The 14,089-nt window shown below is 40.9% G+C and overlaps 1 protein-coding gene across 2 annotated transcripts; it reads left to right on the top strand.

The window, feature by feature from the left end:
* The first annotated feature begins 323 nt into the window (after nucleotides 1-323).
* LOC110516601 lies at nucleotides 324-13,628 on the top strand. Of its 2 annotated transcripts, none has more exons than XM_021594994.2 (7): nucleotides 324-468; nucleotides 1,572-1,664; nucleotides 1,844-1,882; nucleotides 3,015-3,134; nucleotides 11,419-11,548; nucleotides 11,654-11,898; nucleotides 13,325-13,628. In XM_021594994.2, exons 2-7 carry the CDS (start codon nucleotides 1,590-1,592, stop codon nucleotides 13,472-13,474), a joined length of 759 nt encoding a protein of 252 aa, XP_021450669.2. In that variant the 5' UTR covers nucleotides 324-468; nucleotides 1,572-1,589; the 3' UTR covers nucleotides 13,475-13,628. The 2 variants fall into 2 exon arrangements, with proteins under 2 accessions (XP_021450669.2, XP_021450668.2); XM_021594993.2 differs by having other exon boundaries at nucleotides 329-468; nucleotides 3,012-3,134.
* The last annotated feature ends 461 nt before the right edge of the window (nucleotides 13,629-14,089 follow it).

Here is a 14,089-nt window from a genome sequence, read left to right as displayed (position 1 = left end):
CTGGGCCTCCACCTGCCACATCATGTCTCTCTTCATCTGGGCCTCCATCTGCATCATCATGTCTCTCTCTACCTGTTCCTCCACCTGCCCCAGCATGTCTCTCTCCACCTGCACCATCATGTCTCTCTCCACCTGGGCCTCCATCTGCACCATCATCTCTCTCTCCACCTGGGCCTCCACCTGCACCATCATGTCTCTCTCCACCTGGGCCTCCATCTGCACCATCATCTCTCTCTCCACCTGGGTTTAATATCAGAACATATTCAAAGCAGCTGATAATTATTTAAAGTGTTCCAATTGTTAAGGTCAGAGCAGTTGGAGGAAGTCTGAGGCTCCATTGTCACGGGTCTGGTCAAGAACAGTATTTAAAAGGTCACCTCTCCCAGCTTCAATAGGCTCTGACCATCACAGGAAAGACCCATCACTCTCACCTCTCAACTCAAAGTCCACTTGTCTTACTCTCCGGAGGTAAGTGATACTTCATATCTTATCAGAAGAGACAGTGGTCTCTTCATCGGTCTGTCTCAGCTGCAGACCTGGGAACAAATACATCCTTATGGGGCTCGCGAATGGCACATCAGTCCAAGGCTCTGCATCTCAGTGGCTGAGCGTCATTAGGGTTAGGCAGGGGTAGGCCGTCATTGATCTTAACTGACTTGTTAAATAAAACATTTCATTATTGAAGTATTTGTATGTGTATTTTCAATTTGAATTTGTCTGTTTGAAACATTACAAATGCCTCTAGTACCAAACGAACCTGGGTCCAAATACATAGAGCATTAAATTATTATAGGTATGAAAACGTTTTAAAAAGTTATTCTCTGTTTGTAAAAACTATCTATTTACTCATTGATTTGGGAGGTTGTGTTGTATATCTGTGATGAACTTAGATATTCTATTCCTGTTATAGTCAATGTCTGTCTGACATTTAACAAAGCTGCTATGGTTGATCTCTCAGCTAACCAACTCCAGTGGCAACCTACCCTATAGTTAGAAAACAAGTGTTTAAACACTGAAATTGCTTCTTGAGATAAGAATGTCATATAGAAGAGATAGCAGTAGAGATACATTAGCCTGAATGAATACTAAGACATGTCGTCCTCATCAGTGGCCTTTCAAGAATAAAATGTTCATGACTTCTCTGGATGTTGTTATGGCTTTGAAGTCTGAAGTCGGAATTCAACCATAACAGATGTTTTTCCGCACTATAATTTCAGAAGTGTGTTTGATTTGAACAGCAGTGTTTCTGGGATGTTTACACTTGATTTAGAAATAGATTGTCCCATTGTGTGACAAGTTCAGTACTGACCTAAAATGATTTGTCAGTTCCCCAGCTCTGTTCTCCGCTGCTACATTGATTGTCGTTTGTCATTGTGTATCCATGTGCTGATGCTGGTTCTGGCTTGCTCTTTGTCTGTTCTTAATTAAACATCAACTCCCCATACCTGCTTCCCGACTCCAGCGTCAGTCCTTGTAAATTCACACAATCTATAAAAGAATTGGTGAAAACCAAGCACACTTCTGAAGGAACAGTGCAGCAGAGTCACATTCACTGATATGTTTCTTCCCAGCATTTCCCCTGGACTGCCATGATGATGAGAATGAAGCTGACCTTCCTTTTGGCCATCTTACTTTTTCAACTGACTATCTCTGTTAAAGGAGGGGTAAGTGACTTCAAATAAATGCTTTTAAAACACACAATTCAGGAGTTAATCTCCTAATCTACCAGTATGACATTTACCATCTTGTTAGTATGTGTCAACAAAAGTGATATATTTTTATTGCAAGTCATTGAAATAGTTTGTTTTGTTCTGAAACAATTATCTCTCTGTTATACTAACAGACATCTGCTTCTAAGCCAGCTCAACAGGCAGATAAACAGGTAAAGATACAACATTACAAACATTGTAAACTGTAGTTATGTGAGTTGTCTAGTTATATTGTCCGTATGATATTTGACTTACTATATTGCTAGCAGTGGTGGGCACCAATATATATATATCTTCTGAAATCTCACCTTCATCTATCACTATTCAGCAGACAGTTCCAGATAATGGAAAACCTAGGGAGACACTCGCTGCCTTATCTAAACATCCCAGAGCTAAGTTGAGTCGGTTCAACCATAGGTTAACGACCCTCTTTGCTTACTTAAAAACCCACAATCCATTCCTCCCCAACCCAGCTGGAATGGTGTTTATTATGTTTAATTACCCCCTGTTTCATGCTACACAATCCTTTCCTTATGAATGAACATTGTTAATCAGATATAATAACACAGAGTAGAGTTGAATTAGTTATAGTTCTATTTAAAATGTAGATATTGTTTAGTCATTATTCATCAAATTCCTAACATGCTTAAACCTGCTTACTGCCGATGCCGTTCTCTGCAGTAGTGATGGAGGCTTGCCACAAACTTACAAGGTTGTGGAGCTCTGTTCAGAAACAACCCCTAGACGCGTGTGCAGATCTTAGAGGATTGGGAAGGTTTAAGCAATAGGGCCAGAATTCCACATAGCAGATTAGAGGGTAGGTGACGGTATCACTACATCATCACCCATCAAACCCTCTCAGAATTCTATAGGTTAACTAGAGGTTAGGGGCTGAGGTTTATTTCTGGACAGGGCCTGGGTTGTAAATGTATATTCATTTTCACATCTTAAATGATTTCTTCAACCTATATCCTTTACCTTTGTCTGTGAAATTGATGAATCTAACAGCAAATGTAATGTCCTAAATGTAATATGACTCTCTGTCTGCCTTTCTCTCAATGCAATGACGTATACTTTGGATGTAAAATGCTGCCATTCACTCAATATTGACAGTTGACAGTTTAATCATTTTGATGCCATCAGAAAGCTGTAATATCATTAGTTGCTTTCAAAAGTGTTTTATTCTGTGATTGCATTTTAAAATGTTGCACAAACTGTACCTTTATCGCCCATATTATTATCATGCAATGAACTTATGAAAAGTTCTTTACAGCCTTGAAAATCTATATTCTCAATTCACAGCAGAATCCTCCTTTTGCCCGCCGGAATTCTGCTCCTGCTGCCCTGAATCATGCTCCTCCTGACCGGTCACCTGATCTTGGCCGCCGGAATTCTGCTCCTGCTGCCCTGTCTAGCGCCAGTCTGGTCAGTACCTGTTTTGTTATCTGATACTGTAAGTCAAATAACACTAAAGACCAATTGAAGTGTCAATTTAAGTCCAACCAGGACTTAAATATCACTTAAATATCAATGTCACTTAATAATTGAACACGTACATATTCTTTTTACATTGTGAGTACACTATGACTAGTAATGCATATGTCACAGTGCACTGCTTAGTTTGCTTTGAGTTTTGTCTCGCGCACCTGCTGCTTATGCACAAGGCAGACACAGACTTCCCCACCTGCTGCTTATGCACAAGGCAGACACAGACTTCCCCACCTGCTGCTTATGCACAAGGCAGACACAGACTTCCCCACCTGCTGCTTATGCACAAGGCAGACACAGACTTCCCCACCTGCTGCTTATGCACAAGGCAGACACAGACTTCCCCACCTGCTGCTTATGCACAAGGCAGACACAGACTTCCCCACCTGCTGCTTATGCACAAGGCAGACACAGACTTCCCCACCTGCTGCTTATGCACAAGGCAGACACAGACTTCCCCACCTGCTGCTTATGCACAAGGCAGACACAGACTTCCCCACGCTCTGAAACTGCCGTTGACAGATGCAAACATGGTTCTTATCCACAAGAAATCAACAAAAACATTGCAAAATGACATGATCTTTTCCAGTATAGCTAGTTACCTATCTAGGTGTCATTGTCTGAATACAGCTGCATTTGATATGACAGTTTTCGTATTTGATTGCTGAAGCAAACCACTAGCCAGAGTATGAAGCTCACCAACTTGTGGCAGCATTGCTAGGTAGCTAGTTTATTTCGTTTGCTACAGTGCCTTCAGAAAGTCTTCACACCCCTTGACATTTTCCACATTTTGTTGTCACAGGCTGAATTTAAAATCTATTACATTTAGATGTTTTGGCCTACACAATACTCCATAATGTCAAAGTGGAATTATGTATTTCAAAATGTTTACAAATAAAACATTAAGATTAAATTAAGTATTCCACCCCTTTGTTATGGCAAGTTCAGCAGTAAATAATGTGCTTAACGAATCACATGAATTGAATGGACTAAGCAAAAACAAGTATAGAACATTTTGCGTATGTATTAAAAAAACAAACAACAAATGTCACATTTACGTAAGTATTCAGACCCTTCACTCAGTACTTTGTTGATGGAACTTTGGCAGCGATTACAGCCTCAAGTCTTCTTGGGAATGACACTACAAGCTTAGCACACCTGTATTTGGAGAGTTTCTCCTAGTCTTCTCTGTAGATCCTCTCAAGCTTTGTCAGGTTAGATGGGGAGCGTTGCTGCACAGCTATTTTCAGGTCTCTCCAGAGATGTTCGATTGGGTTCAAGTCCGGGCTTTGCCTGTGCCACTCAAGGACATTCAGATACTCCTGCGTTGTCTTGCCTATGGGCTTAGGGTCGTTGTTCTGTTGGGAGGTGAACCTTTGCCCCAGTCTGAGTTCCTGAGCACTCTAGAGCAGGTTGCTCCATTCATCTTTCCCTCGATCCTGACTAGTCTCCCAGTCCCTTCCACGGAAAAATATCCCCACAGCATGATGCTTCCACCACTATGCTTTACCATAGGGATAGTGCCAGGTTTCCTCCAGACGTGATGCTTGGCATTCAATATCAAATTAAATCAAATTAATTTATATAGCCCTTCTTGCATCAGCTGATATATCAAAGTGCTGTACAGAAACCCAGCCTAAAACCCCAAACCGCAAGCAATGCAGGTGTAGAAGCACAGTGGCTAGGAAAAACTCCCTAGAAAGGCCAAAACCTAGGAAGAAACCTAGAGAGGAACCAGGCAATGAAGGGTGGCTCTTCTGGCTGTGCCGGGTGGAGATTATAAAAGAACACGGCCAAGATGTTAAAACGTTCATAGATGACGAGCAGGGTCAGATAATAATAATCACAGTGGTTGTAGAGGGTGCAACAGGTCAGCACCTCGGGAGTAAATGTTAGTTGGCTTTTCATAGCCGATCATTCAGCATGTCTGGGACAAGGTAGCATGTCTGGTGAACCGGTCAGGCATCCTATGACGGTTCCACGTTGAAAGTCACTGAGCTCCTCAGATTTACATTCTTTATTTAACTAGGCAAGTCAGTTAAGAACAAATTCTTATTATCAATGATGGCCTAGGAACAGTGGGTTAATTGCCTTGTTCAGGGGTAGATCAACAGATTTGTACTGTCGTGTCTTTGGCTATGCCGGATTAAGTGATATGACATGCTATTCTATAAAATCCTTTTCCCGTAATTATTATTACCTGATTGAGCTAATCATGTAAATGTAATTAACTAGAGAGTCGGGGCACCACAAAATAATATTTATAGAGCTGTTATCTTCTGAATAAACACTTAAAGACCTAGTAATATTTTACATCAATAGCAGTCAATATTAATCGTCACCTTAATTCAGTCTCATCTGAAAGTTGTAAATTCTTGGTTATCTTCACGAACCCTGGCTAACAAGTTGAATCAGCAATACAAAATTGGGTTCAATTATTGATTTACTAAATAGCTAACTAATCACACAGAATTACATATACACAGAATGAATTATAACTTGATTACAAATTACGTCATAAAGTAAAACATCCCTAGCGGGCGGAACAGATATGACAGCTTGTTAAACAAAAGAGGCTGGGTTTGAGTGAAAGAGCAAATCAAATCAAATCAAATGTTATTTGTCACATACACATGGTTAGCAGATGTTAATGCGAGTGTAGCGAAATGCAGGAAGACTGAGGACCAAAGGGAGAAGCTGTGCTATCGTAAATACAATATATTATGCATTCTAAATTACCGCCCATTTGGAAAAGGAAAATGCAATAAATATTTACTCTTTACTCTGAGCTTCAGTAGGTTGGTGGTCGATGGAAGACCGTGTTGCCCAACTGAATCCTTTGAAGAATGTCTATGGTGGTAAATTGAATACGTTGTAGTAACGTCTTTGTGTGGTAGACGGGATACTCTGTCTGTTCTTTCCTAGCCCTCATTTGCAGCTGCTGTTGCTATCTCAACGGCTAGGAGGTATCACTTCTGTAGTGAATAAGAGTTCAAAGTTCATACCATTCGCAACCAAAGCTCACGCTGAGGTAGGTTTAATTCTGTAGTTGACATGTTAGTCCTTTTAACGCAGAGGCTGCAGACCTCACGTACTTGGAACAGGAGGTTACATTTTCGTCAAGGGCTTATTTAGTGGAGGGAGAAAAGGGGTGTGTTTCATAGTTTACAACCTATGTCTCTTCACGTGGGCGGGCCACTGAGTCGGGCCTAATTCACTTATCCCATCACAAATAATTTCATATTCAAACATTTAAATTGAACAACAATTCCATGTGAATCCGATAACTCTGATGTGTAGACTTTCCACTGTAGAGTTTGTCATCTTATAATTGATGAGAATGTCTCAGATGACAACCGAACTGACATCATATTCATTAAGTATCACCGCATACGTTCAATTGGTCGGATTACCAGAATATAGTTAATTTCCCCCCACCTTCTGATGTTCCCAGAATCTCTATGTTAACCAAGGGGTTTTCTAATGTCACATCAGTAGGGTAGAGAGAGGAAAAAGGGGGGAAGACGTATTTATGACTGTCATAAACCTACCCCCAGGCCAACGTCATGACAGTTCCTTGTCAGCGCGTGGATTCAATCTTGTAACTTTTTGGTTACTAGTCCAACGCTCTAACCTCTAGGGTACCTGTTGCCTCAGTACGGACCATTCTACTGCAAATGTTTTTCTATAGGTATTGCATGGCTGTGTGCTGGATTTTACACACCTGTCAGCAACTGGTGTGGCTGAAATAGCCAAATACACTAATTTGAAGGGGTGTCCACCTACATTTGGCCATGTAATGTACCTTTAAAAAAAGGTAGGGGATTAGATCAGAAAACCAGTCAGTATTTGGTGTTACCAACATTTGGCTAATGCAGCGCGCACATCTCCTTTTCATAGAGTGGGTCAGGCCATTGATTTTGGCCTGTGGAATGTTGTCCCACTCCTTTTCAATGGCTGTGCGAAGTTGCTAGATATTGGCAGAAACTGGAACTAGTTGTACATGTCCGTAGCTTATGCCTGCCCATACCATTACCCTACCATGAGGCACTCTGTCCGCAACATTGACATCAGCAAACTGCTTGCCCACACGATGCCATAAATGCTGTCTGCCATCTACCCTGTACAGTTGAAACCGTGATTCATCTGTGAAAAGCACACTTCTCCAGTGTGCCAGTGGGCATTGAAGGTGAGCATTTGCCCACTGAAGTCGGTTATATCGCTAAACTGCGGTCAGGTCAAGACCCTGGTGAGGTCGATGAACACGCAGAGGAGCTTCCATGAGACGGTTTCTGACCGTTTGTGCAGAAATTCTTCAGTTGTGTAAACCCACAGTTTCATCAGCTGTCTGAGTGGCTGGTCTCAGACGATCCCACAAGTTAAGCCGCCGGATGTGGAGGTCCTGGGCTGGCATGGTTACACGTGTTCTGCGGTTTGAGTTGGACGTACAGCCAAATTCTCCATAATGACGTTAGAGGTGGCTTATGGTAGAGAAATTAATATTAAATTCTCTCTCAACAGCTCTGGTGGACATTCTTGCAGTCAGCATGCCAATTGCACACTCCTTCAAAATTTGAGGCATCTGTGGCATTGTGTTGTGTGACAAAACTGTACAATTTAGAGTGTCCTTTTATTGTCCCCATTGTTGTAATGATGATGCTGTTTAGTCAGCTTCTCAATATTCCACACCTGTTAGGTGGATGGATTATCTTGACAAAGACGAAATGCTAACTAACAGGGATAAGCTTTTTGTGCGTATGGACAATTTCTGGGATCTTTTATTTTAGCTCACGAAGCATGGGACCAACACTTTACATGTTGTGTTTATATTTTTCTTCAGGGTAGTTGAATATTTGCTTTGACATTGTAGTTCTTATTACCTACTCAAATCCTCATATCAATGCTTAACAAAACAAATAGTACCTACAAACCCCTTTGGCCCTGCAGTCTAGGGGGAGGGGAACGAGACCCGTATCATATCTCATGCAAATCACCCCAGTGATAAAGTAACAGTGAGAACTAAAAACCACAGACAACCTAAATCTACCGTCAAACACTTCAGGGTTATTTTAAACACACGGTAATGGGGTGTGGGAAAAGGGGCTGAGCTGGACCCAAGGAAATAAATAATAAATATCCAAACAAACCCCTAAGCCAGTCTAGCCTGCTTTAAGAACAGCTAGCTAACCAACCAAAAATACAGTGGGTGGTCCGCCCAGTTCTAATTAGGGTATTTAGACACTGTTTTCCTACGGGTAATGTAGGCCCATTGGCTACTTGGCTGGTTATCCCCGTTTCCCACCAACAAACAGTCATACACCATAACAATATAATACAATACACACAGGCTAACGGACAAAGTGACATGTAGGTACAAGTACAAAAGAGAGAACTGATTGGGATACTTTTAAACCAAGGGTAAGGGGATGTGACTGGGTAAGGGAAAAGGAGCAGGTGTGTCTTCTGATTAGCGACTGATTGGGGAATGATGATTGCCACCTGTGAATAGGGGAGAAGGAGAGAAAACAAAACACACACAGGATACCTGTATCCGTAACAGTACCCATCTGATATTTGGATGAAAATGTAATACTTTGAAAAGAGTAAAGCTGCCATTTGTATGTATGTTTGTATTTATTCTTCCTGAGATCCCAACATATTAAGGCACTTATTACAAATAAAACAAATTACATATAAAACAAAAAATAAAACAGTACATCATATTATTACACCGCTACACACAGTTGAAGTCGGAAGTTTACGTACACCTTAGCACAATTAATTTAAACTCAGTTTTTCACAATTCCTGACAAATTCCCTGTCTTAAATCAGTTAGGATCACCACTACATTTTAAGAACGTGAAATGTCAGAATAAGAGTAGAGAGAATGATTTATTTCAGCTTTTATTTCTTTCATCACATTCCCAGGGGGTCAGAAGTTTACATACACTCAATTAGTATTTGGTCACATTGCCTTTAAATTGTTTAACTTGGGTCAAACGTTTCCGGTAGCCTTCCACAAGCTTCCCACAATAAGTCGGGTGAATTTTGGCCCATTCCTCCTGACAGAGCTGGTGTACCTGAGTCAGGTTTGTAGGCCTCCTTGCTCGCACACGCTTCTTCAGTTCTTCCCACAAATTCTCTATAGGATTGTGTGCAGTGCTTTGTGATGGTCACTCCAATACCTTGACTTTGTTGACCTTAAGCCATTTTGTCACAACTTTGGAAGTATGCTTGGGATCATTGTCCATTTGGAAGACTCATTTGCTACCAAGTTGCTTCAATATATCCACATCATTTTCCTTGCTCATGAATCCATCTATTTTGTGAAGTGCACCAGCCCCTCCTGCAGCAAAGCACCCCCACAACATGATGCTGCCACCCCCGTGCTTCACGGTTGGGATGGTGTTCTTCAGCTTGCAAGCCTCCCTCTTTTTCCTCCAAACATAACAATGGTCATTATGGCCAAACAGTACTATTTTTGTTTCATCAGACCAAAGAACATTTCTCCAAAAAGTGCGATCTTTGTCCCCAAGTGCAGTTGCGAACCGTAGTCTGGCTTTTTTTATGGCGGTTTTGGAGCAGTGGCTTCTTCCTTGCTGAGCGGCCTTTCTGGTTATGTCGATATAGGACTCGTTTTACTGTGGATATAGATACTTTTGTACCTGTTTCCTCCAGCAAGGTCCTTTGCTGTTCTGGGATTGATTTGCACTTTTCGCACCAAAGTACGTTCATCTCTAGGAGACAGAACACATCTCCTCTCTGAGTGGTATGACAGCTGTGGGGTCCCATGGTGTTTATACTTGCATAGTATTGTTTGTACAGATGAACATGGTACCTTCAGGCGTTTGGAAATTGCTCCCAAGGATGAACCAGACTTGTGAAGGTCTACACTTTTTTTGTCTTCTGAGGTCTTAACTGATTTCTTTTGAATTTCCAATGATGTCAAGCAAGTAGGCACTGAGTTTGAAGGTAGGCCTTGAAATACATCCACAGGTACACCTCCAATTGACTCAAAGTATGTCAATTAGCCTATCAGAAGCTTCTAAAGCCATGACATTATTTTCTGGAATTTTCCAAGCTGTTTAAAGGCACAGTCAACGTAACGTAATGTAAACTTCTGACCCACTGGAATTGTGATACAGTGAATTATAAGTAAAATAATCTGTCTGTAAACAATTGTTGGAAAAATTACTTGTGTCATGCACAAAGTAGATGTCCTAACCGACTTGCCAAATCTATAGTTTGTTAACAAGAAATACGTGGAGTGGTTGAAAAACTAGTTTTAATGACTCCAACCTAAGTGTATGTAAACTTCCGACTTCAACTGTATCTACAATACAAATTGTATAATTCCGCCATAAAACAATATTACAATGTACGTGTGTGTAGAGTCAGTGAGCTAGCGCTTGCGTGTGTATGCGTGTGTTTGTACCTTTGTGTGTATCAGGAATCAGATAAGACCCATGTGCAGACCGTTTCGAAGTAACAATGTTTATTACTGCAAACAAAGGCAAAGGTACAGGGCGGCAGGTAGGCTCAGAGTCAGGTCAGGCAGAGGTCGGAAATCCAGATAGGGGTAGGCAGGCTCAGGGTCAGGACGGGCAAGGGTCAAAAACCTGGAGGGTGAGAAAAAGAGGCTGGGAAAAGACAGGAGCTGACAGACGAAAAAAGTCTGGGAAGCTTGACAAAAAAAACGCACTGGCAACAGACAAACAGAAAACACAGCTATAAGTACACAGGGGATGATGGGGAAGATGGGCGACACCTGCAGGGGGGTGGAGACAAGCACAAAGACAGGTGAAACAGATCAGGGCGTGACAATCCCCCCCCCCCCCCAGTTTATATTTAGGTCTAACGATTTTCCTTGCACCCAATCTGAAACTAACTGCAGCTCTTTATTAATACGTGTTGCAGTCATTTCAGTAGCTGTAGTAGCTGACGTGTTTAGTGTTGTGTCATCAGCATACAGACACATTGACAAGCCAGTGGCATGTCGTTAGTAAAGATTGAACAAAAATCCATTGCACTCTAGTTACCATGTAATTGCACAGGTTATTATACATGTTATTACTGTGTAGCTACATAGTTAGAAGGGTAAGCTACAGTACATGAATAATGGCCATCCAGATAGCCTGAGTGCACTTATTTATCATTTGCCTGAATGAGAGACAATATTGGATTGCTCAAAATAACTAATGATGTGTCACCTATTCAACAGTATACATTTGGGGATATCATCAGATTTAATCGGAAGAAGGGTATCATACCATATAACCACTATGCTATTTATGTGGGCAACCATGATATCACAGGTAAAACACCTGGACAGGATATTTTTCACTTCTCAGGTAAGTTTACAAAAGTTTAAATAAAACTTAAGCCTTTTAAATCCTTTATGTTAAACATTTCTACTCCCTTCATCATGTCAAATACCTGTCTTTTTCATTCATCAGGTGAACTTACTGAGCCAAGAAATGCAGATTGTGTGTTTGACAGTCTGGCGGATGTTACAAAAGACAGCACTCCTGTGGTACAAACAGAATGGGATGGAATAGACTTGCCTAGAAGAACAGAGGCCGGCATGATTGAGCAAATTAAACGCTTTCACAATAATTGTAAAGGAGAATACAGTGTGATTTCTGCTAATTGTGAGCATCTTGTGACATTCATTCAATTTGCTTATCCAGTCTGCGAACAGGTACGTTTAATTATTTAATCCAATATTGAGACTCAACAACAATGTAACTTTTGAAATCACTATTATAATCCACCAAATGCATTCAAAAGTATTTGACTTTGATAATTGTTTTAACATCAACTGGAAATTAAAAACAAATTAACTCTGTAGGCTACTTGATATGAATTCTTATAAGATGGTTAGTGAATGTAGGTAACCCCTTATCAACCATGAATCAGTCCATTCCATAGAAATAGAATGAATAGAATGGGCTTGGAAGATCTAAGGCAATTTTACTGGTAAACCCATGGGTACACTCGCAGTAGATGCGGTAAAGTAGTCAATGGAAGGCAGCCGTTCCATTGACTAGATTGGGGCACAATCAACAAATCTGAACTAACAAAGTGGATATTTATGTGTTGTAGCATGCCCACAATGGAAAAGGGGGATACCTAGTCAGTTGTACAACTGAATGCATTCAACTAAAACTTGTCTTCCGAATTTAACCCAACCCCTCTGAATCAGAGAGGTGTGGGAGGCTACCATAATCGGCATCCACATCTTCAGCACGCGGGAAATAGTGGGTTAACTGTCTTGCTCAGGGGCAGAACAGCAGATGTTTACCTTGTCAGCTCGAGGATTTGATCCAGCAATCTTTTGGTTACTGGCCCAACGCTCTAACCACTAGTCTACCTGTCGCCCCAATGTGGTTACTTAAGTCCAATTTGGATATATTTGTCTGTTTTTGCTGTGTAACAGAAGTTGTCCCTTTTCAGGTTTAGAAGAAGTGACTCCAAACAAGCATTATACTCTGATTTTTACCTCAACATAGTGTGAAATAAACTTATAAACAATAGCCTAAATGTAGACAGATTTTGCTGTGGGGCAATGAGGAGACTGAGGATCTTTCACCCACGAGTTTCCATGGCAACTCCATTGTTTTGGTTGAGTTTAATTGACTCCTTTACTGTATCTATAGATAAAGAGACCAATCGAACTCTAGAGTTATACATTGGAAAGACACCAAGAGACAACGAAGATACTATTTACTCAATATTCATATATACATATTCATGTTATTATATACAGTTACAGTTGATCTTTAGAAAGATGAGAGGCAGTGTGATACAATATGTTTTTATATATATATTTTTTTTTTAAGCTAAACTTGTATTTGTGGTAATGTCAGTTTACTTGACTCAAAAAAATCACAGCACAGATTGAAGGGTACACTTCCTGCTTTTACTTCTTAGCATGGGTACACTCAAAATGGCTGCCAGGCCATTCTATGGTCAATTACCCCTAAAAATCCCTGTTTCGTCATTAAAGGAGAATACATTATAATTGTGATTGGAATTTCAGTAACCTTCCTGAATTGAAATAATTGATCACAACCCTGGAGACATTGTGTAACACCTGATTTTGTCTCTTTGTCAACCTTCCACAGAAAGATACCAGTACGTGCATCGAATATTTGGCAAAACAATTGTGCAAAGCTAGCTCAACCCTATTCACAAATAAGAGGGGGCGTGGCAGAAGAGGTCTTGGTCTCCTACAGGATGAAACCCGTGCCAACCAGGGTGCACCAGCTGCTTGAGTTCTAAACCTCTCAGATGTTCTCTCTCTCTTCCATCCTCTCTGTCTCTGTATGAAGTGAGGTCTAAACCTCTCAGATGTTATCTCTCTCTTCCATCCTCTCTGTCTCTGTATGAAGTGAGGTCTAAACCTCTCAGATGTTCTCTCTCTCTTCCATCCTCTCTGTCTCTGTATGAAGTGAGGTCTAAACCTCTCAGATGTTCTCTCTCTCTTCCATCCTCTCTGTCTCTGTATGACGTGAGGTCTTAATAATAATAAAACATGAGCAAGAATTCTGTTTGCCGTCAATTAAGAGTTACATTTTTTAAAATATGTTATAACTCACTTATCAACATTCATCTCGTGTTAAGTGATGTATTGGTAATATGGTGTTTTACTGTAAGATGAGGACATGTTGGAGACATTACTGTTAGCAGCACATGGACATGATTATCACTGATGTAATAGTTGAATCCCAACACCAGATGGCAGACAATGTACAACCTAAAGACCTTTGGTCTCGTGCTCTCAAATTATATTCTGGACCTTCGTGCCAGTTTGACTGCATTTTTTCATTCTTGGCTTCTAATCAGGGACTGATTTATACCTGGGACACCAGGTGGATGCAATTCATTAT

This window comes from Oncorhynchus mykiss, chromosome 8 (genome assembly GCF_013265735.2).
Source record: "Oncorhynchus mykiss isolate Arlee chromosome 8, USDA_OmykA_1.1, whole genome shotgun sequence".
NCBI classification, from domain to species: domain Eukaryota; kingdom Metazoa; phylum Chordata; class Actinopteri; order Salmoniformes; family Salmonidae; genus Oncorhynchus; species Oncorhynchus mykiss.
The sequence above is the reverse complement of the archived record's forward strand: the minus strand, read 5'-3'. Positions and strand labels throughout refer to the sequence as shown.